General features: G+C 43.4%; 2 protein-coding genes across 12 annotated transcripts in view; both read left to right on the forward strand.

Moving 5' to 3' along the window:
- The window catches only part of LOC102934918 (protocadherin alpha-C2), a 333,845-nt gene that overhangs the window by 96,866 nt on the left and 212,377 nt on the right, over positions 1 to 24,602 (forward strand). Inside the window, exon 1 of one of the 11 annotated variants that reach the window (XM_043552618.1) lies at positions 13,180 to 15,717. The exons of 8 other annotated variants lie outside the window; for them this stretch is intronic. In XM_043552618.1, the coding sequence (XP_043408553.1) occupies positions 13,342 to 15,717 (2,376 nt within the window). In that variant the 5' untranslated portion in view covers positions 13,180 to 13,341. Of the gene's footprint in view, positions 1 to 13,179; positions 15,718 to 24,602 lie in introns of those variants that run through there. 2 more of the 11 variants (XM_043552616.1, XM_037907829.2) reach the window with 2 other exon arrangements.
- Positions 6,073 to 24,602, forward strand: part of LOC119566981 (protocadherin alpha-5-like) — a 152,728-nt gene continuing 134,198 nt past the window's right edge. The window contains 2 exon segments of the mRNA XM_037907839.2: positions 6,073 to 8,431; positions 8,433 to 8,554. Coding sequence (XP_037763767.1) covers positions 6,179 to 8,431; positions 8,433 to 8,468 — 2,289 coding nt within the window. The 5' untranslated portion in view covers positions 6,073 to 6,178 and the 3' untranslated portion in view covers positions 8,469 to 8,554.

The raw sequence follows: 24,602 nt of genomic DNA on the forward strand, positions 1-24,602 counted from the left end.
TAAGCAGGATAGAATATATTTTTTTCCCCAAATTTTCTGAATGATCAAAGTGTGTTAGACAACTAAAATGATAACTAGCTTGCTTTTACAGGTGTTTATGTGTTGTATTTTGGCTTATTTTTCTCACTTATATAAATATGTAACTACTAGTTCCAATAAAGAGAATTATAATTAAGTTCCACTATAAAACCCCAGCCATATCAATTAATCATTGACATCCGAAGTAAATTGGTGGTATTGCTCCATTGAATTAATGTAATTTTTATTCACTTTTAGCATCCTAGTTTAGTGTAACTGATTTGTTTTCTATGACTGATTTGTGATTTGTAGCATTTAATACCGTGTATGTAGTACTTTGTACATCTATAACTTTGTATGTAATGTAATGTACTTTGTACATCTATAACATCATACATGAATATTATATCCTCATACAGTTTTGTTCTCCAGTCATTTGCTCTTCTACCTCCCTTTAGCACTGAACCTCAAGGGCTTGGCATAGGATGTGGTATTTAACAGACTGGAGCCAGCGATAGTGTTATCAGCAAATGTTACCTCATATTATAATACAATAAAGCAAGCCTTTTGTTTTGTTTTTAAAATTTGATCTGTGATCATGTGAATTTATGAGTCTTTTTCATGCAGCCCACTTGAATAATATTATAATGAGATTTCATCCAACAGCGCTATAATTGTTACTTTAGAGTAGAAGGAATCCGAGATTACCATTGACTATTATAAACTAGGGCTGTTGATTAGCTGCAGTTAACTCATGTGATAAACTCAAAAAAATTAATCGTGATTAAAAAAATTAATCACAGTTAATCACACTGTTAAACAATAGAATACCAATTGATATGTCTTAAATATTTTTGGATGTTTTTCTACATTTTGAAATATATTTATTTTTATTACAACACAGAATACAAAGTGTACAGTGCTCACTTTATATTATTATTTTTATTACAAATATTTGCAATATTATATTTGTTTTTACTGTGAAAATATTTGTAATAAAAATAAATATAAAGTGAGCACTGTACACTTTGTATAGTAATAAACAAATAATAAACAAAAGAAATAATATTTTTCAATTCACCTCATACAAGTACTGCAGTGCAATCTCTTTATTGTGAAAATGTAACTTAAAAATGTAGATTTTTTTTTGTTACATAATTGCACTCAAAAACAAAACAATGTAAAATTTTAGAGCCTACAAGTCCACTTAGTCCTAATTCTTGTTCAGCCAAGTTTGTTTACATTTATGGAAGATACTGCTGCCTGCTTCTTATTTACAATGTCACCTGAAAGTGAGAACAGGCATTCGCATGGCACTTTTGTAGCTGGTTTTGCAAGGTATTTACCTGCCAGATATGCTAAACATTTGTATGCCCCTTCATGCTTTGGCCACCATTCCAGAGGACATGCTTCCATGCTGATGATGCTCGTTAAAAAAATAATGCATTAATTAAATTTGTGACTGAACTCCTTGTGGGAGAATTGTATGTCTGCTGTTCTGTTTTACCTGCATTCTGCCATATATTTCATGTTATAGCAGTCTTGGATGATGACTCAGTTTTAAGAACACTTTCACAGCAGATTTGACAAAATGCAAAGAAGGTACCAGTTTGAGGTTTCTAAAAATAGCTACAGCACTCAACCCAAGGTTTCAGAATCTGAAGTGCCTTCCAAAATCTGATCAGGACGATGTGTGGAGCAATCTTTCAGAAGTCTTAAAAGAGCAACACTCTGATACGGAAACTACAGAACCCAACCACAAAAAAAAAAAAAAAAAAAAAAAAAAAGGAAAGAAAGAAAGAAAGAAAATCAATCTTCTGCTGGTGGCATCTGACTCAGATGATGAAAATGAACATACGTTCAGTCTGCTCTGCTTTGGATTGTTATCTAGCAAAACCAGTCATCAGCATGGAGGCATGTCCTCTGGAATGGTGGTTGAAGCATGAAGGGACATATGAATCTTTAGTGCATCAGGCACATAAATATCTTGCAACGCTGGCTACAAGAGTGTCATGTGAACACCTGTTCTCACTTTCAGGTGACATTGTAAACAAGAAACAGGCAGCATTATCTCCTGCAAATTGTAACCAAACTTGTTTGTCTCAGGGATTAGCTGAAGTAGTATTGAGTGGACTTGTAGGCTCTAAAGTTTTACATTGTTTTATTTTTGAATGCAGTTATTTTTTGTACATAATTCTACATTTGTATATTCAACTTTCATGATAAAGAGATTTCACTATAGTACTTGTATTAGATGAATTGAAAAATAGTTATTTCCTTTGTTTTTACTGTGAAAATATTTGTAATAAAAATAAATATAAAGTGAGCACTGTACACTTTGTATTCTGTGTTGTAATAGAAATCAACATATTTGAAAATGTAGAAAACATTCAAAAATATTTAAATAAATGGTATTCTATTATTAAGTGTGCGGTTAATCGCAAATAATTTTTTTAATCGCTTGACAGCCCTATTATAAACTAAAGAATTTATTGCCCAACGTCCTGTATATCTTATAACATATTTTGAGAAATACCGTTGACAAGTCACTAGAGAAGAGTCTGGTGTGGACTATGCTGGCCCTACTGAGATATGAAACAAGAAAGAATGAGTGGGAGTGGAAGAGGAAATCCGACTATGAATGATCTGCGCACAAAATGTAGCGTGTCTTGTTGTTTTTGACTTCCTTACCTTTTTTGTATTTTGATTCAGTAAGTATGTTTGAGGCTATTTTGATTAAATAATGCAACCAGCACCCCAGATGGATTGACACATAATTGTGACCATCCAGTGAAATGTTCCATGTGAGCATCCATATGAGGTCACCTGAAGAGCACTGGTTAGAAGAGAAGCAGCTATAGGGTGGAAATAAATCTTTTTCCATCTGTACGTTGCCTATAAAGCCTTTTAATTTCCATGGTGGTTTACTGAAGAAAAAAAAAAAAGAGGACCCTTCCGGATCTGACAGACTTCAAGTACTTTATGGGAAAAATGTGAATACCCAAACATTTTGAAAATGAAAAGTATCTGTTTCATTCAGTTGTCCTATGAAACCCGAACTGGCGATGATTTATTCTTCCGTACCTGTTAAGAATATGGTCCATCAATGACTTTTATAGCACTTGTTAGGGCATCTGAGAGAGAACCTAAACTTCTAGAAATTGAGAAACATTTTAGATGTAATAGGTCCTCATCCAAAATTTGAAGGCGAGAAATGCACCAGCAAACATGGAATGCACTTCTCATGAATGCGACCGGAGACCCTGGAAATTAGGAGCCAACAATACTCTGATGACTGATAAACCTGCATTCGAAGATACAGTGCCATCAGTTAGTTATTGCAACACTTCAGCAAGATAGAAAGTCAGACAATATGCAATTGGCTCAAACGAATTCAAAGTAAAACAGAGGTGATACCGCTAGGGCGAGGAGACCAGGCATAATCGTCCTCTTTGCCTCCCAGTCAAAGTCTGTGTCCTCAGATCATCAAGGAGGTGCACAGCTGAGGATCGTTCTGGACTAATCTCTTGTATTAGGCACTAAAATACCAGCATTTGCAAGAAACACTTCCCCTCATCGTTGGCTAGTTAAGACTGTGTGACCTTTACTTTCAAAGGCAGACCTAGTCATGATGATTTTTATGCCATTATAACCTATAGCTGGTGATAGGGCCGCAGGTAGCAATCTGTACTTCCCGGGTATCTTATTTTTAAAAGCGAAGAGCGTGGACAATGAAGTTAGGGATTGTCATGGGAAGTCATTGGTGGGGAGGTTGAGAGAAGTGGGAAAAGAAAGGGGCCGCCTTACATGTATTCCGGGTCTTCAAGAGTTTCCATGGCATCAGAGAAAGGTGTAAACCACCACAGTGCACAAACCTGTGCAATACAAGGTCATGCTGAGATTCCTCCCTCTATATCAATCACGTTTCTTGAAGTATAAAGACTGATAGCCCTTGTCTTTTTATCCTAGCTAGTATTTCATACTATTAAGATCTCTACTATTTCATACTATCTCTGATCTCTAAATAATTATCGAGATTAATTACAGAAATAAAAAAGAATTTATGCCAATTAAAGGTAATAGGAGAATACGAAATTCGTATCTATCTATTGTTTCTCTCTACACAGTCAACACCAGAGTACGATCGCATATGTACTTAAGCAATTTAGAAAAGGCAGGTAATTTACTGGAGAGTACAGTAAATATAATAAAGAACACTTCGACTGCAGCTGAATTAGACTGGTGTCCGTTTCTAAGAAAAAATGGTATTTTGGATTTAATATTTCCTGAGTTTTTAAAGTTTAGTGAAGGAACAAAACGTGTATGGCTAGATTTTTAATGGGGCTGTTCGGTGATATTTTGGATTTATTCTGTTAAATACCTAGATAAACCATCATTTAGCGAATTCAGTGATGTAGCGGTCTCAGGATATTAGAGAGGAGGTGGGTGAGGTAATATATTTTATTGGACCAACTTCTGTTGGTGAGATAGACAAGCTTTCCAGCTTACACTGAGCTCTTCTTAAAGTCAAATGAAGCTTGTCTCTCTCACCAGCATAAATTGACCCAATTAAAGATAGCATCTCACTCACCTCGTCTCACCAACCTTGTTCATCACTTAGCTGTCAGATTAAAAAAAAACAACAAAAACCAACAACCTCAGAAGAATTGGTACACTTTTTAATGAACCAGAGCAACTTCCTGTGAATTTGTCATTAGTTCTACTGGGTGATAATAGATGAGAACGAGTCTATCGATCTTTCTGATCATACTGAGTTTGGGAACATGAATTAACGTAGAAATATGTCGTAGAAACGAGGACAGTGATGCAAGGGAATTCAGCGCGGCATGTTCTCGGGATTATTTGCTTGAAAATATTTATGCAGGAAAACCACAGATATGATACACCAATACTGGTGTCTATGCAGAATAAATTATGTAACTTTTTACTAAGGGAGGCAGTGAACTAAGAGAGAAAACGTTTTCAAAATCCACGAAACTCTTTCATTTCAGTGTACTCCACTAGATGCTTCCCCGGATTTAAAATCCAAATCGCAATTTATTTAGCTGTGAAAAAATAATGAACATGCGGCTCTGGAGACTAGTTAGTAAATATCATGGTCAGATGACTCAATTTCCGACGAAGTCTCGCGCACCTTCTTCCTCCCAGTTTCAATGAAGTTCATGGAAGTTTTACTTGAATAGTACGAGAGAGATGTAGCCCTTTTTCAGCGCTCAGGTGTTAATTTTACTCACACAGTGCAGATCTAACTTCTATAGGGTAACCTCCAATTCAGCAAGGTACTTAAGCACATGCCTAATTTTACACAAATGAATTAATCCATTAAGGTCAACAGGACATCTCACTTGGTGCACACGTGCCTTGCTGAGCATAGGACAAACCCCGCCGTTCACCCGTCTCCCTAACAGAGGCAAACACTCTAATTTACTTCATCTTGGGCAAAACCAACCAACGAATCAGCCAAAAAAGAGAGCGACAGAGAAAAAACCAATACATGCAAACGTCTACATTGTGCAGTTTGCACTCCACACAAATAAGTAAAAAAAATCTTATTGGTAATGGGAAAAAATTCTCTGGTGTGAAAGAATGGTGAGTAAAACACAAAAGTTCTGGGAGCGCAGTGAAAGTTTTGCACATATCGAATGACATGCCACAAAAATATGTCAACAACATGTATCCATGCTGTAGGATAGTATATTTATCTTTACACTAAAATTTCTAACATTCATTAAAAAGATGGAGGCTAGTATACCTGGGCTAGAAACATACTTTAGTTAATCATGAAGATAACTATTCCAACACAACAAAACAATCCCCAGTTTCAGGAGGGAGTTCAATTTTTAAGTGAGAACGGCAACATTTGGAAATACTAGAAATTTCAGAATAATTCTGAAACACATAAAAAAAATCCCTGACGGTTAGAAAGCTACAACCACATTCACTCACATGGTGTCGCTGTTCACTAAAGAAATGTAACAGAAATTAAAATTGAACTCCTGCCTCCAACGACGGAAAATTACAGTCATTCAGAGCCTGGGGTCTGGGCTGAAACCTGTAGGAGGATATTACGGGGTTTTTTCTCATCTACTTTAATATCTACGAAAGGAGATAACTTACAAGAAGGCAAACCGCGTCCGCGATGGCTCTTCTCCGGCGAGACTCCCTGGTAATCGGGCAGCTGCTGCGGCTGGTTCTGCTACACACGGCCTGGGAGGTGGGCAGCGGCCAGGTCCGTTATTCCCTGCCGGAGGAATCCAAACACGGCACCTTTGTGGGCCGCCTGGCCCAGGACCTGGGGCTGGAGGTGTCGGAGCTGGTGCCTCGGATGTTCCGGATGGTCTCCAAAGGCAGGGGAGACTATTTTGAGGTAAATTTGCAGAGCGGCGTTTTGTTTGTTAATTCGCGAATAGACAGGGAAGAGGTGTGCGGCCAGAGCCCCCTGTGCGCCATTGACCTGGAGGTGATAGTGGACAAACCCCTGAGGATATTTCACGTGGAAGTGGAGATACAGGATGTAAATGACAATGCTCCTGCTTTTCCCGCACCTGAAAAAAATCTATTTATTTTAGAATCCAGACTGCCAGACTCGCGTTTTCCACTAGAGGGCGCGTTTGACGCAGATATTGGTATAAATTCTCTGCTAACCTATAAACTCAGCCCAAATGAATATTTCAGTATAGATGTGAAGAAAAATAACGAGCAAAGAAAATCGTTAGTCCTTCTGTTAAAAGAACCTCTGGATAGAGAGGAAACCTCCGTGCATCATTTATTACTCACTGCCACTGATGGGGGCAAACCGGAGCTCACGGGCACAGTTCAGCTGGTGATCACTGTGCTGGATGCCAATGACAACGCGCCTGTGTTTAATCAGTCCATCTATGAAGTGCGTTTGTTAGAAAATGCGGCTAATGGGACATTAATCATTAAACTCAATGCAACCGATTTAGATGAGGGAATTAATAAAGACATTTCATATTCATTTACTAATTCTTTTAATCCTAATTTAAGGAATATGTTTAGTTTAGATCCAAACACTGGTGAAGTAAGATTTAAAGGAGAATTAGACTTCGAAAATATCAGGTTATATGAAATTCAAATCGAAGCAACTGATAAAAGTACTTTCCCCTTGACTGGACATTGCACCCTCGTGGTGGAAGTGTTAGACGTGAACGATAACGCCCCTGAGCTGGCCGTGACTTCCCTTTCCCTGCCGGTACCGGAGGACGCTCCCCCGGGGACGGTGGTGGCTCTTATTAGCGTCTCCGACCGGGACTCGGGAGACAACGGCAAAGTCACCTGCTCCATCCCCCCGGACCTGCCGTTTCAGCTCGTCTCCACCTTTAAGAATTATCACTCGCTGGTGCTGGCGGAGGCCGTGGATCGGGAGCGAGTGTCTGAATATAAGATCCTGGTGACAGCCAGAGACGAAGGGGCCCCGTCTCTCTCGGCCAGCAGCAGCATTTTGGTGCCGATCGCGGATGTGAACGATAACGCCCCTGCTTTCCCTCAGCCCGTGTACACGGTGTTTGTGAAGGAAAACAACCGTCCCGGGGCCCATCTCTTGAGCGTGTCGGCGTCGGACCCGGACCTGCGGGAAAACGCCTTTGTGAGCTACTCGGTGGTGGAGCGCAGTGTGGGAGAGCAGCAGCCCGTGTCCAGCTACATCTCGGTGCACTCGGAGAGCGGGCACATCTATGGGCTGCAGCCCTTTGACTACGAGGAGCTGCAAGTGCTGCAGTTCCAGGTGAGCGCGCGGGACGCCGGGTTCCCCTCCTTGTGCGGGACCGTGACTGTGCAGCTCTTCGTCGTGGATGAAAATGACAACGCGCCGGCAGTGTCCGCGCCTGGCTCCGGCCGCGGCTCGCCAGGGCCCGAGCTGGTTCCGCTGTCGGCCGGCGCAGGGCACGTGGTGGGCAAGGTCCGAGCGGTGGATGCGGATTCCGGCTACAACGCGTGGCTTCGCTACGAAGTGCAGGAGGCCAGGGCTGCGGGGCCTTTCCGGGTGGGTGTGTACAGCGGGGAGATCAGCACCACGCGGGCCTTGGAGGAGTCGGACGGCCCCAGCCAGAGACTCGTGATCCTGGTGAAGGACCATGGGGAGCCGGCGCTGTCAGCCACAGCCACGGTCAGCCTGTCCCTGGTGGAGAGTCCCCAGGCTGTGAAATGGGACTCGAGGCGAAGGGTCGGGAGCGAAGGGCCCTTGGTTGACATGAACGTGTCTTTAATGATCGCCATTTGCTCTGTGTCCGGGCTGTTTGTGCTGGTGATTGTCGTGTACGTTGCCTTGAGGTGCCACACGGGTCCGGAAGTGATGTGCGGTCCTGGGAAAGCCACCGTGGTGTGCTCGAGCGAAGTGGGGAGTTGGTCCTATTCGCAGCGCCAGAGCCGGAATCTGTGTGTCGGGGAAGGCACCGCCAAGAATGACCTGATGGTTTTCAGCCCCAACTTTCCTAACTCTGCAGAGAACGGAGAAAAAGAGAAACAGCAGGAGATGACGCCTAATCTCTGTGGAACGGTTAGTGACGATGTCCTTTTTGGTTTTGTCTGAGATTTTCTAAGCGTTTTCTAATTTGGGAGAAAATGTAAGGCTGTTTGAAAGTTTCTAAATATTTTACGAATTCTTGTCAAAGTCTTCCAGACGTTGCTGACCCAGAGAGGAGAAATGGCTCAGGGGAGTGTTATTCTGTGTGAATAGTGAATCCCCGCCCCCCGATTTAATTTGAATTAATGTAAAAACCCGGAATGGCGATGAAAATGGTCCTCTTTATATTTTATATGGAGACCTCAGACGCATTTTCTGTATTCGGCGCTCATCTCTTTCAAATGTACTTTCCAAACTGAAAGCCAGAATACTCCACATCACGATTGCTCATCTTCTGTAAACTCCCATTGATTTATATTGAACCAATTTTCCACAATTTACACCAACGTCACTCTCCTCTTATTTTGCCCTTCTCAGTGATAAAACATTGAGTCGGTGTCAGCAATTTTCAGTGTCTAGTCAATACATTCTACGCAGCAATGATGATTATTTTATAACTTATTCTTTTTCGGTGATGACCTTTCCTGTGCCTCGTGTCTTTTAGCCTCTAGTCGATTTCTAAAAAAATAGCAAACATATGTATAAATAAATGAAACAACAATTCTGCGGTGAATTCCCTTTGGGGATTTCAAAATAATTAAGTATCTCAGCGCATCTGTGATATTTCTTTTCCCATTTGAAGATGGGGAACTGAGACACAGAAACATGCAATGATTCGCAGAAGATAACACAGAAAGAGAAATCAGATTTCTTAGCATGTGTCTTTAACCTCAAGAGCACCTTTCTTCTCTTTGGTTCCCTTATGGTAGCTATGCTGTCCTACTGGAGTTTTATCACTTTTCTCTTTTACCTATTAGATGGTATATTTTCCTTACAATGAAGTACAGGAATACCATCCGGGAAACAGTGTTTTTTTGTTATATTTGTTTCTTAATTATAGTTCCAGAGTCCTTTATTACACTTAAATCACTTGAGGTTTCAGTGGAGCGTGGTGAACAAAATCATTTAATAATATTACCCTATATTCAAGGTGTATTTCTGAAATAACTCCTCTTGATCACAGGAAAAAAAGTACTCAAATAGATTAGTATTATCTGTTGGCACAACAAGCTCGTCACTAGAATCATAGGGACTCTACTTATAGGTCTTAGATGTTTGATTAATAACAGATAATGCCCCCCCCCCCAGTTATCTCCCAACTGTATTGTTCTATCAGGCGTAATACAGATTATCATTCCCTAGAATATTCAGCTATTCTCCCATGGTAATGAACAAGTAGCTAATCTTATGAAGAGGAGCATGTACTTTTTAAAGAATAGGTATCACCGTTATTTACGCCAATGGAATGCTTTTTTGAAATTTATTTCAGAGTGATTAAAGAGAGCAGATTGTTTTTATTACCTATTTCCACTGATTGTACATCCATATACCTGAGTCATTTCAGCTGTTGTTTTCCTGATTTTACTTCTTGTCTGATATTGGGTCAGGGAAAATTATCTGTCTTTGGTCATATCTTTGATCATAGTTCTTTAGAAATTTTATGGGTATATGCTCGTAAGAATAATTAATGTTGGCTTAACCCCCGTCCCCACCAAAATATAGGACCATTTTTCTAACAAATTTTACAGAATTGAAAGTTGGATAAAATATAAATTAAATTAAAATAGAGTAAGATCACAGGAACATTGGCATTGCCAGACTGGATCAGACCAAAGGGCCATTTAGTCCAGTATCCTGTCTCTGACAGTAGCAAGTAGCAGATGCTTCAGAGGAAGGTATAAGAACCCCACAACAGGCATATGTGGGATACTCTGCCCCACCTTTAGGTATCATTCCGATCTCTAATAATTAGAGATTGGCTTAAACCCTGAAGCAAATGGTTTAATAGCCCTCCCAGAAACGTTGTGGCATTTTTTATGATAACTGGCTATTCTTGATATCCATATAAATATCCAACCTCTTTATGAATCTCGTTAAATTCTTGGTCTCAAGGACTTTCTATGGCGACAGGTTTCCCAATCTAATTACACTTTGTGTGAAAAAATATTTCCTTGTAACAGGTTTTGAATTTCCTACCTCTTAATTTAATTTAATATCCCCTTGTTCTTGTGTTATGAGACAGAGAGAACAGAGGGTCCTTTTCTAGACTATTTCTTATTTTATATCATCTTCTTTCTAAGGTAAACAATCCCAATCTTTTTAATCTCTCTTAACATAAGACCTTTTCCAGGCCCTTGACCGTTCTCCTCACCCTTTCTGAACGTCTTTCAGTTGTGCAATATATTGTTTTGAGATCAGGAGGCTAGTGCTACACACAGTATCCAGATGAGACCACACTATAGATTTATGTAAAGGCTTATAATATTTTCCATATTATTCTCTGTCCAATTCTTGGTGCATTCTAACAACTTGTTGACTTTTTGACGGCAGCTGAACATTGAACAGAGGTTTTTATTAAGCTGTCTACAGTAGCACCCAAGTCCTTGTCGTGGGTTGATACATTTAGAACTTTATAAGGTGTAGATGTAGTTTATTTTTCCCCTCCAATATGCTTTTCTTTGCATTTGTTGACATTATATTTCATTTGACATATTGTTGTCCATTCACCTAGCTTGTTGGAGTCTCTCTGAAGTTCCTCACCATTTGCTTTGCTCCCGACTAACGTACATAAGTTTTTGTCATCTACAGATTTTAATACCTGAATTTATATCATTCCCTTCCAGGTAATTAAATATTAAACAACACAAAACCTAGTTCAAAACCTTTAGGAACCGCTGTTAACTTTTGCCATGATGCAACCTGACCACTTAATTCAACTTCTACTTTCTGTCTAGCTGGCAGTTTTTGATCCAAGACAATACTTTGCCTCTCACCTCAAGACTACTTAACTTCTTTAGTTGCCTGCATACAAATTTGTCAATTTTGTAAGTCTAAATAAATTGTGTCAGATGGTTAGTTTTATTTACTATTTTATTGACATATTCAAAGAATTCTAAAAGATTAACATGATTCGATATTCCATTGCAGACTCCATGCTGGTTAGACCCTGTCATGATTAGATCTATGTTGTTGCCTGCCCTCCCAGGCAAGCAGATATTGGAAGGCAATAGCTTGCACATGACACCATCAAGGTCATAAAATGTGTATATATATAAAATAGTCTTCAAATGCGGGCTTCGTCATATAAGAGGAAACATATGGCCCTCCAGTCTTTTTCCACTGTGAAGAGAAACTAACAGGCTACTAGATGTTTCCTGCTTGAGAGAATAGAGGGCCAGCGGCCCAAACTTAACTGCCTACAAGAGATGGCAGATGACTCAAGGTTTTTCCAGTTGTGGAAAACCGTGTTGTTGTTCTTTAGTGTTTATGTAAGTAGTGGACATGTTCCTGCCTTCTGGCTATGGCATGGAGCCTTCTTTATTCTTGTTGGTCAATGATCTCCCTCTGGCAATGGATGAAGAGCAAGCGTCCATGTGGATTATTTTAGCTGAGTATATCAACTGCCTTTGATATCGTTGAGAGTGAGGTTTTGTGGACCCTGGCAGGGTTGGATGGATTTGCTCTTGATTATTTACCTTTCTCTGTGAGAGGTCTCAGAAGGTATATGTTTTCTGATTTCTCATATGACTAAGGGGTAGCTCATGTGGGTTATTGTAGCGTTCTAGTCTTTTCTCCCACCTGTTTAACTTTTAGATGAAGGCGTTACAGGAAATAATTAAACATCTTGAGCTTTGATTCCTTGGGAAAAATCAGGAAACTTCAACGAATGCAAAATATGTTTAACTTGATAGTTAAGAGACGCTTCTGGCAGAGAGCCTACTACACTCCCTGCACCATTGACTGTAGTAGTGTACAGCTCCTGAATACAACTGAAGATATTGGTTCTAACCTTCAAATCCCAAATGGCCCCTGAGTACCTCAGGGATTGTCTGGCCCCTTCTCCTGATAGGATGCCACCTCAGTTGAGATCAGCCGAGGCTCTTGAACCAAAAATTTCCTCGTTTCAATAGGAGACCTATCAGGTCATGAATATATAAACTTCACATATGAAGACATCTGTTCATGGTTGAGATATCTGAGAATTATTTTCCACTTCCAGCAAAGTTTACTACATTTTATATTTCAAGCAACTAACATTTTGCCATTATAAAAAAGAGGGGACATGGTTGTTAATAGCAACCATTACTGGGTAATTATGAGTATGTGTTTCTTTGCGAATAAGCGCGGGGTGACCGTCATATATTTATGGTGTCAATGGTAATTTTAAAAAGGAATTCATCTGTTTCAGATTTGAATATAGAGACAATATATACCAAATTTACAAAATATTCAAGGTAAATAAAAGTAGGACAAAATAGAAGGCGTTTATTTCAATAGCATGCTAATGATAAAAAGAACTAGTGCAACATAGCAAGTGGTATAGTTAATGAGTTAGTAAAATATAAGAAACATTTCTGAATCAAGAAAAATAGTTATTGAGATTTTAAAAAATTGAAAGTCGTGATTTGCAATTGTACTTACACATTTAGTCACAAGGTGTCGCTGTCGCCTAAAGAGACATTTCAGAAAGAAAGAAACACACAGCTCCTCCCCCAGAAGCCTTGAAAATCCTGCCCCTCAGCGCGTCAGGCGGGCTCCCGGACGTGTCAGGCCTGGATTAAATTAAACTGCTTTCAAAGGGCATCTTCCTTATTCACTGGACTCTGCCGTTCCTTCAGTTAAATCGCTGATTCATAAACCGACACCGCCCAGTGTCCGCGATGGCTCTTCTCCGGCGAGACTCCCTGGGAACCGGGCAGCTGCTGCGGCTGGTTCTGCTACACACGGCCTGGGAGGTGGGCAGCGGCCAGGTCCGTTATTCCCTGCCGGAGGAATCCAAACACGGCACCTTTGTGGGCCGCCTGGCCCAGGACCTGGGGCTGGAGGTGTCGGAGCTGGTGCCTCGGATGTTCCGGATGGTCTCCAAAGGCAGGGGAGACTATTTTGAGGTAAATTTGCAGAGCGGCGTTTTGTTTGTTAATTCGCCAGTAGACAGGGAAGAGGTGTGCGGCCAGAGCCCCCTGTGCGCCATTGACCTGGAGGTGATAGTGGACAAACCCCTGAGGATATTTCACGTGGAAGTGGAGATACAGGATATAAATGACAATGCTCCTGTGTTCCCTGTAAATGAAAAATATCTCAGTATTGCAGAATCGAGACTGCCAGACTCACGTTTCCCACTAGAGGGCGCGTTTGACGCAGATATTGGCACAAACTCTCTGCTAACCTATAAACTCAGCTCAAGTGAACATTTCACATTCAATGTTAAATCAAACGATGACAACAAGAAATCCTTAGTGCTGGTGCTAAAGAAATCTCTGGATAGAGAGGAGACCCCTGAGCATAATTTATTACTCACGGCCACAGATGGGGGCAAACCGGAGCTGACGGGCACAGTTCAGCTGGTGATCACTGTGCTGGATGCCAATGACAACGCGCCTGTATTTAATCAGTCCGTTTACAAGATTCGATTGTTCGAAAATGCAGCTAATGGGACATTAGTCATCAAACTCAACGCCACCGATTTGGATGAAGGAAGTAATAAAGAGGTTTCATATATTTTCAGCAGTTTCGCTCCTCCCACTGGAGGAGATATGTTTAGTTTAGATCTAAATACAGGAGAGGTCAGAGTCAAAAGCCGTTTGGATTTCGAAGAAATTAATGTATATGACATTCAAGTTGAGGCAAAAGATAAAGGTAATCCTCCTTTGTCAGGACACTGCAATATTGAGTTAGAGGTTTTGGACGTGAACGATAACACCCCTGAGCTGGTCGTGACTTCCCTTTCCCTGCCGGTGCCGGAGGACGCTCCCCCGGGGACAGTGGTGGCTCTTATTAGCGTCTCCGACCGGGACTCGGGAGACAACGGCAAAGTCACCTGCTCCATCCCCCCGGACCTGCCCTTTCAGCTCGTCTCCACCTTTAAGAATTATCACTCGCTGGTGCTGGCGGAGGCCGTGGATCGGGAGCGAGTGTCTGAATATAAGATCCTGGTGACAGCCAGAGACGAAGGGGCCCCGTCTCTCTCGGCCAGCAGCAGCATTTTGGTGCCGATCGCGGATGTGAACGATAACGCCCCTGCTTTCCCTCAGCCCGTGTACACGGTGTTTGTGAAGGAAAACAACCGTCCCGGGGCCCATCTCTTGAGCGTGTCGGCGTCGGACCCGGACCTGCGGGAAAACGCCTTTGTGAGCTACTCGGTGGTGGAGCGCAGTGTGGGAGAGCAGCAGCCCGTGTCCAGCTACATCTCGGTGCACTCGGAGAGCGGGCACATCTATGGGCTGCAGCCCTTTGACTACGAGGAGCTGCAAGTGCTGCAGTTCCAGGTGAGCGCGCGGGACGCCGGGTTCCCCTCCTTGTGCGGGACCGTGACTGTGCAGCTCTTCGTCGTGGATGAAAATGACAACGCGCCGGCAGTGTCCGCGCCTGGCTCCGGCCGCGGCTCGCCAGGGCCCGAGCTGGTTCCGCTGTCGGCCGGCGCAGGGCACGTGGTGGGCAAGGTCCGAGCGGTGGATGCGGATTCCGGCTACAACGCGTGGCTTCGCTACGAAGTGCAGGAGGCCAGGGCTGCGGGGCCTTTCCGGGTGGGTGTGTACAGCGGGGAGATCAGCACCACGCGGGCCTTGGAGGAGTCGGACGGCCCCAGCCAGAGACTCGTGATCCTGGTGAAGGACCATGGGGAGCCGGCGCTGTCAGCGACAGCCACGGTCAGCCTGTCCCTGGTGGAGAGTCCGCAGGCTGTGAAATGGGACTCGAGGCAAAGGGTCGGGAGCGAAGGGCCCTTGGTTGACCTGAACGTGTCTTTAATGATCGCCATTTGCTCGGTGTCCGGGCTGTTTGTGCTGGTGATTGTCGTGTACGTTGGCCTGAGATGCCATCCGGGTCCGGAAGTGATGTGCGGTCCTGGGAAAGCCACCGTGGTGTGCTCGAGCGAAGTGGGGAGTTGGTCCTATTCGCAGCGCCAGAGCCGGAACCTGTGTGTCGGGGAAGGCACCGCCAAGAATGACCTCATGGTTTTCAGCCCCAACGTCCCTCACTTTGCCGAGAACGGGGAGATGGAGAAACAGCTAGTGATGGCGTCCAATGTCTGTGGAACGGTTAGTGATGTCCTCTTGTTTTAGAAAGATTACAACTTCCTTTTATTATAACAGATATTTACAGCCATTTTAATGATTACTTATCTCATTTGACGCTGTGTAAAATAGTAACAATAGTAATAATTTGATATGAATCGTCTGTTTTTTATCGGTTTCTTCCACTACTATTAAAAGTGTTGGTTGCATACACAGAAATAAAAGAAATGGGATAGAATTATTTTCTATGAATTAAAATCTTATGTTAAAATAATATTGTTTTCGATGTAGTTTTAGTTATTTTATAGAGTAAGTATTAGGGGTTGCAGTTTGAGGGTCGTCCAAAATAACTTTATCTGGAGATTTGCTTCTAATTGGTCCTTATCCGTATCGTTTATATTTCCTAATGGACTCGATTTCTATATATGTATTTTTATACTTCTTTGGTTGTAGAATGAAAACTGCAGAATTTATGTCCCCATTTGCACTCTGCATTATTATAGAACCTTCTCCTTCTCAACTTTTATTTGCTTGGGCAATTATTGTAGAAATTGCTAGTTTATCTTTCAATTCTCATTAGTTATGACCATTGATAGCCCTACTCTTTACTTAAATAAATAAAACTTTTCACTTAGATAGCGAAATCTATCTGAAGATGCCGAACTACTTTAGAAAAATGTTAATTAAGGTTCTGTGATGAAGCATGCCAAAAGCCCTGTGAGTTAGATAGGACTGTCCCCATTTGTAAGTGAGATATTCATATAGAGAAGCGAAATAAGTGGCACATGGTCATACCAGAAGTGTGTGACTGAGGAGGGGATAGAAACCTGACCTCCTACTTCCCACCCTTCTCTCCTTAATCACAAGGGTGCCTGTCCGACTCCCTTAAAAATCGGAGAAAAAAACTTACCTTGTCTCCACTGTGAAAAGAATGGGCACAAGATCATTGTGTCTTTGGGTCTCTTCTTGAAACTGGATTATTTTATTGGTCCATTATTTTAATCTTTATATGGGAGTATAATGCATTTTTCCCCATAATGCAGCATGGAAATGGGCTTACAAGACTTGGAAATAATTATTATGTTCTTTCTTGCGCCCTAAAATGGTCTGTTATATATTGTAACTAAAATAGGAGTTCACTGAAGCTCTGCCAGACACAGAAATATCTAATTAAACACTCCTTTTAAAACTTAATTTTAAAATTAGAAGTCTTTGCTGAGAAGAAATATCAATAACATTTTTTGTATTAAGAATGAAGTGTTATTCATACTAAATACTGGTTTGTAATAACTACCTTTCACTCAAGAAAGACTCAAGAACTACTCTTCACTCAAGGTGCCCTCCTTCACATATGATGAATGATTTTATATTATTTTAAATATATTGCCCTATTAATAGTAAAACAGACTGCCATCCCTTTGGAAGCAAAAATGTTAATCTACTCCCTCCTAGTGACAGAAACTAACTTTATGGAGAGGAGGGAGCAGCTTATCAAAAGTAGGTGTAAACATCGTGTACTGCCGTGGAATCTTTTACTTGGATTTTATTTCACTCTTGAACATCGATTTGTATGAGAATTGTTATTAATCATAACTTAATTGTAGGAAAGTATATTATTATCAAAAAGAAAAGGAGTACTTGTGGCACCTTAGTGAGCTACAGCTCACTTCATCGGATGCATACTGTGGAAACTGTTTCCACAGTATGCATCCGATGAAGTGAGCTGTAGCTCACGGAAGCTCATGCTCAAATAAATTGGTTAGTCTCTAAGGTGCCACAAGTACTCCTTTTCTTTTTGCGAATACAGACTAACACGGCTGTTACTCTGAAACCTATATTATTACCTTTACCTTATTTTCTCTGATATGGCAAAAGTTGCTTGCAGATGCTAGTTTCCAAGTTTTAACTTTGTTTTCCAATATTGGATTATAGAATATAAGAAAAATTAAAATTGTAGTATTTCTCAGAAAATTCCCTTAAATTATAGATTTCCTGGTCCCCTTTTCTAACAAAAGACTGTGGACAATAAAAATATTATTTAAAACAGGTGTAAAATTTAGTAATTTTTATATTCAAGTTGACAGAATTGCAAATTGGAAAAGAAAGAAAATAAATATAAAATAATAAGGAAGAAAATGTTTTTAGACATTTTCCAGATTTGGTCACATGATAAGATAGGTCCCATTCCCCCCTTAAACAGTAAGGATGCCAGACAGGATGGGAATTGTCTCTATCTGACAACAACATGAAAATGGAATATGGGCATGCTGGAGAGGACACAGATAGCGCTTTCCACTTCCCACGCTAAAGAGGGGAGCTATTAGTCTCTCCAGGTGTTTCCTGCTTGAGATAGGAACTGTCAGCTGTGCATACTTTCCTCTCAATAGGAGGAGATAGGAGTTGGCCCTGGCTTTTTCCACTTGATGGAGCCATTTTGCTGTGATGTATTACTTAGGCATATAAAGGGCATATCCCTGTATTACTTGTGTGTCCAAAACTTCCAGTGATTTTAACTGAGAGAGACAGGTGGGTGAGGTAGTATCTTGAGCTCCATGAAGGTCTTCTTCAGGTCTGTGGAGGTCTATGGAGCTCAGTCCAACAAAAGATTTCCTCACCTACCTTGTCTCTCAGATCCTCGGAGCAGCACCACTACAACAACCCTGCAGACAATGATTTAAACGCGAGCTGTAGACATACTAGGACTGAAGTTCAATGCACTAAGATTTCACAACATAACCCTCCGCCCCACATCAGCATGATAATAAAAGTGATCTCTAGTGACATCATCAGTGAAAACAGTGCCCTCAGGTGAAAACAGTTTCTTCAGTTGTGCAGAGTGTGCCAATGGCCTACTAGGTGATCTAATAACTTGTCCTGGAGTCGGACTATTGTTAATTGCTCTCATATCCCTTGATTGCTCTCTTATCTTGATTCTTCATCACAGGTCACCTTGGTATAGAGATGGCTTGTGACACTTAGATATCACAGTGATAGCTTTCTTAGAAACAGTACTATAGATAGACAGAAGAAGAGATAGATCAGAAAGGTAAATGGCTAGAGTGAAGGCAGCAGAAATAGCAATCTCAGCTGAACAAACTATGATAAACAGTTTAAATCTTATTCTATGACGGTGTGGGAAATAAGACAGGCCTTCTTCACTTGTATCAGAGCATCCTCAGTGTTCTGATCAGTGGAAGTGCTCTGGGAGGAGAACAGCCTGGTAAGTTCAGGCTAGCTTCATAGATATTATCACGTGCTTTCAGACTAAGCTTGGCTTTTGTATGAGCAGAACCATTGGAGACAAGGTTGAGGGTGCAGCAACGGGTGGTTTCTTTTTTTGTGTGTTTTCTTTCTTTTTTTTCATTCATTCATTCATTCTTTCTTTTGTTCTTTCATTCTTTCTTTCTCATCTGGTGTCACTTATTCAGGTTCTAGATGTACTCAGAGAGCATTGGGTTACTCATCTGTGAATGGGGTCCTTGTTACTCTTAGTTGATGGAGGATGGGTTCCATTATTGGTGGGTATTTTTAATATCTCCCTTAGGAAAGGTAGGATGCCAGCTTCTTCTAGAAAGCAATTGTTAGGCTTCTGGTCAGGATGCCATTGCTTGATGATGATAATCACATTTATTATTTGCCTTCACTATTTGCCCTTTTACTGGTACATGGTGTCTGGAGTGGTTCATGACCATGAGTGCCAACCTCAGAGGAGACTTTAAAAAGCAGGGCAGACACCCCAAACTGGTTGTGTATTCTATCATTATATTTCAGCAACCCAATAACATTCATTTTTACTTGAGGTGCATTATTAATATTTTATACTAAATGTAATGCTTAACTGCTAAAATAGATGCTTACAATTTTTTATGAGAGGGTGTTTCATCCCCTGATGTTGCTAGTTATTCCCCATCACCTTGTACATGTTGGTTTAATTAAAACATCTTTATTACGTACTATCATTCTGACCTTATCTTTTAGAAGGTCTTAGTGGGTCACAACCGAGGATGCCAAACTCAGGACAAACTGCTGAGAAATAGGGCAGATATACCGCAAGACTGGTGGCTAATCCCCCATAGGATATACCAAACCAGCAACAAAAGTAAACTTCTTTTTCACCACACTGGCTAACAAGAAGTCATAAAAGCAGTTTCCTTAGGCATTCCAGTCCTTGTATTACCACTGAAAATACAAGACTTAGGGTATGTCTACACTACGGAATAAGGTCGAATTTATAGAAGTCGGTTTTTTAGAAATCGGTTTTATATATTCGAGTGTGTGTGTCCCCACAGAAGTGCATTAAGTGCATTAACTCGGCGGAGTGCTTCCACAGTACCGAGGCTAGAGTCGACTTCCGGAGCGTTGCACTGTGGGTAGCTATCCCACAGTTCCCGCAGTCTCCGCTGCCCATTGGAATTCTGGGTTGAGATCCCAATGCCTGATGGGGCTGAAACATTGTCGCGGGTGGTTCTGGGTACATATCGTCAGTCCCCCCTTCCCTCCCTCCCTCCCTCCGTGAAAGCAAGGGCAGACAATCGTTTCGCGCCTTTTTTCCTGAGTTACCTGTGCGGACGCCATACCACCGCAAGCATGGAGCCCGCTCAGGTAACCGTCACCGTATGTCTCCTGGGTGCTGGCAGACGCGGTTCTGCATTGCTATACAGTAGCAGCAACCCCTTGCCTTGTGGCAGCAGACGGTACAATATGACTGGTAGCCGTCCTCGTCATGTCCGAGGTGCTCCTGGCCACGTCGGCTGGGAGCGCCTGGGCAGACATGGGCGCAGGGACTAAATTTTTGGTGACTTGACCAGGTCATTCTCTTAAGTCCGGCAGTCAGTCCTATTGAACCGTCTTATGGTGAGCAGGTAGGCAATATGTCCTTCTGCACCGTCTGCTGCCAGCCAAAGATGTAAAAGATAGATGGAGTGGATCAAAACAAGAAATAGACCAGATTTGTTTTGTACTCATTTGCCTCCTCTCCTGTCTAGGGGACTCATTCCTCTAGGTCACACTGCAGTCACTCACAGAGAAGGTGCAGCGAGCTAAATCTAGCCATGTATCAATCAGAGGCCAGGCTAACCTCCTTGTTCCAATAAGAACAATAACTTAGGTGCACCATTTCTTATTGGAACCCTCCGTGAAGTCAACCCTGTAAGCCGTGTCCTCAGTCGCCCCTCCCTGCGTCAGAGCAACGGCAAACAATCGTGCATCTGAGTTGAGAGTGCTGTCCAGAGCAGTCACAATGGAGCACTCTGATTGGGCTAAAACATTGTCGCGGGTGGTTCTGGGTACATATTGTCCGGCCCCCGTTCCCTCCCTCCCTCCGTGAAGGCAAGGGCAGACAATCGTTTCGCGCCTTTTTTCCTGAGTTACCTGTGCGGACGCCATACCACCGCAAGCATGGAGCCCGCTCAGGTAACCGTCACCGTATGTCTCCTCGGTGCTGGAAACGCGGTATGGCATTGCTACACAGTAGCAGCAACCCATTGCCTTCTGGCAGCAGACGGTACAGTACGACTGGTAGCCGTCCTCGTCATGTCCGAGGTGCTCCTGGTCGCCTGTGTGAGGTCGATCAGGAGCGCCTGGGCAGACATGGGCGCAGGGACTAAATGTTTAGTGACTTGACCAGGTCATTCTCTTAAGTCCGGCAGTCAGTCCTATTGAACCGTCTTATGGTGATCAGGCAGGCAATATGGATTGCTTAGCAGTCCTATTGTACCGTCTTCTGCCGAGCAGCCATGAGATGTGGATGGCATGCAGTCCTTCTGCACCGTCTGCTGCCAGCCAAAGATGTAAAAGATAGATGGAGTGGATCAAAACAAGAAATAAACCGGATTTGTTTTGTACTCATTTGCCTCTTCCCCTGTCTAGGGGACTCATTCCTCTAGGTCACACTGCAGTCACTCACAGAGAAGGTGCAGCAAGCTAAATCTAGCCATGTATCAATCAGAGGCCAGGCTAACCTCCTTGTTCCAATAAGAACAATAACTTAGGTGCACCATTTCTTATCGGAACCCTCCGTGAAGTCAACCCTGTAAGCCGTGTCCTCAGTCGCCCCTCCCTGCGTCAGAGCAACGGCAAACAATCGTGCATCTGAGTTGAGAGTGCTGTCCAGAGCAGTCACAATGGAGCACTCTGATTGGGCTAAAACATTGTCGCGGGTGGTTCTGGGTACATATTGTCCGGCCCCCGTTCCCTCCCTCCCTCCGTGAAGGCAAGGGCAGACAATCGTTTCGCGCCTTTTTTCCTGAGTTACCTGTGCGGACGCCATACCACCGCAAGCATGGAGCCCGCTCAGGTAACCGTCACCGTATGTCTCCTGGGTGCTGGCAGACGCGGTACTGCATTGCTACACAGTAGCAGCAACCCATTGCCTTCTGGCAGCAGACGGTGCAGTATGACTGTTACCCGTCCTCGTCGTGTCCGAGGTGCTCCTGGCCACGTCGGCTGGGAGCGCCTGGGCAGACATGGGCGCAGGGACTAAATTTTTGGTGACTTGACCAGGTCATTCTCTTTAGTCCTGCAGTCAGTCCTATTGAACCGTCTTATGGTGATCAGGCAGGCAATACGGATTGCTAGCAGTCGTATTGTACCGTCTTCTGCCGGGCAGGCAAGAGATGACGATGGCTAGCAATCGTATTGTACCATCTTCTGCCAGGCAGGCAAGAGATGAGGATGGCTAGCAGTCATATTGCACCATCTTCTGCCTGGCAGGCAAGAGATGAGGATGGCTAGCAGTCGTACTGTACCATCTTCTGCCGAGCAGCCATGAGATGTGGATGGCATGCAGTCCTTCTGCACCGTCTGCTGCCAGCCAAAGATGTAAAAGATAGATGGAGTGGATCAAAACAAGAAATAGACCAGATTTGTTTTGTACTCATTTGCCTCTTCCCCTGTCTAGGGGACTCATTCCTCTAGGTCACACTGCAGTCACTCACAGAGAAGGTGCAGCGAGCTAAATCTAGCCATGTATCAATCAGAGGCCAGGCTAACCTCCTTGTTCCAATAAGAACAGTAACTTAGGTGCACCATTTCTTATTGGAACCCTCCATGAACTCCTGCCTGAACTACTCCTTGATTTAAAGCCACCCCCTTTGTGGATTTTAGCTCCCTGAAGCCAACCCTGTAAGCCGTGTCGTCAGTCGCCCCTCCCTCCGTCAGAGCAACGGCAGACAATCATTCCACGCCTTTTTTCTGTGCGGACGCCATACCAAGGCAAGCATGGAGGCCGCTCAGCTCACTTTGGCAATTAGGAGCACATTAAACACCACACGCATTATCCAGCAGTATATGCAGCACCAGAACCTGGCAAAGCGCTACCGGGCGAGGAGGCGACGTCAGCGCGGTCACGTGAGTGATCAGGACATGGACACAGATTTCTCTGAAAGCATGGGCCCTGCCAATGCATGCATCATGGTGCTAATGGGGCAGGTTCATGCTGTGGAACGCCGATTCTGGGCTCGGGAAACAAGCACAGACTGGTGGGACCGCATAGTGTTGCAGGTCTGGGACGATTCCCAGTGGCTGCGAAACTTTCGCATGCGTAAGGGCACTTTCATGGAACTCTGTGACTTGCTTTCCCCTGCCCTGAAGCGCATGAATACCAAGATGAGAGCAGCCCTCACAGTTGAGAAGCGAGTGGCGATAGCCCTGTGGAAGCTTGCAACGCCAGACAGCTACCGGTCAGTTGGGAATCAATTTGGAGTGGGCAAATCTACTGTTGGGGCTGCTGTGATGCAAGTAGCCCACGCAATCAAAGATGTGCTGATATCAAGGGTAGTGACCCTGGGAAATGTGCAGGTCATAGTGGATGGCTTTGCTGCAATGGGATTCCCTAACTGTGGTGGGGCCATAGACGGAACCCATATCCCTATCTTGGCACCGGAGCACCAAGCCGGCGAGTACATAAACCGCAAGGGGTACTTTTCAATAGTGCTGCAAGCTCTGGTGGATCACAAGGGACGTTTCACCAACATCAACGTGGGATGGCCGGGAAAGGTACATGACGCTCGCATCTTCAGGAACTCTGGTCTGTTTCAAAAGCTGCAAGAAGGGACTTTATTCCCAGACCAGAAAATAACTGTTGGGGATGTTGAAATGCCTATATGTATCCTTGGGGACCCAGCCTACCCCTTAATGCCATGGCTCATGAAGCCATACACAGGCAGCCTGGACAGTAGTCAGGAGCTGTTCAACTACAGGCTGAGCAAGTGCAGAATGGTGGTAGAATGTGCATTTGGACGTTTAAAGGCGCGCTGGCGCAGTTTACTGACTCGCTTAGACCTCAGCGAAACCAATATTCCCACTGTTATTACTGCTTGCTGTGTGCTCCACAATATCTGTGAGAGTAAGGGGGAGACGTTTATGGCGGGGTGGGAGGTTGAGGCAAATCGCCTGGCTGCTGGTTACACGCAGCCAGACACCAGGGCGGTTAGAAGAGCACAGGAGGGCGCGGTACGCATCAGAGAGGCTTTGAAAACCAGTTTCATGACTGGCCAGGCTACGTTGTGAAAGTTCTGTTTGTTTCTCCTTGATGAAACCCCCCGCCCCTTGGTTCACTCTACTTCCCTGTAAGCTAACCACCCTCTCCTCCTCCCTTCGATCACCGCTTGCAGAGGCAATAAAGTCATTGTTGCTTCACATTCATGCATTCTTCATTCATTCATCACACAAACAGGGGGATGACTACCAAGGTAGCCCAGGAGGGGTGGTGGAGGAGGGAAGGAAAATGCCACACAGCACTTTAAAAGTTTACAACTTTAAAATTTATTGAATGACAGCCTTCTTTTTTTTGGGCAATCCTCTGTGGTGGAGTGGCTGGTTGGCCGGAGGCCCCCCCACCGCGTTCTTGGGCGTCTGGGTGTGGAGGCTATGGAACTTGGGGAGAAGGGCGGTTGGTTACACAGGGGCTG

This window comes from Chelonia mydas, chromosome 8 (assembly GCF_015237465.2).
Source record: "Chelonia mydas isolate rCheMyd1 chromosome 8, rCheMyd1.pri.v2, whole genome shotgun sequence".
In the NCBI taxonomy this organism is placed as follows: Eukaryota; Metazoa; Chordata; order Testudines; family Cheloniidae; genus Chelonia; species Chelonia mydas.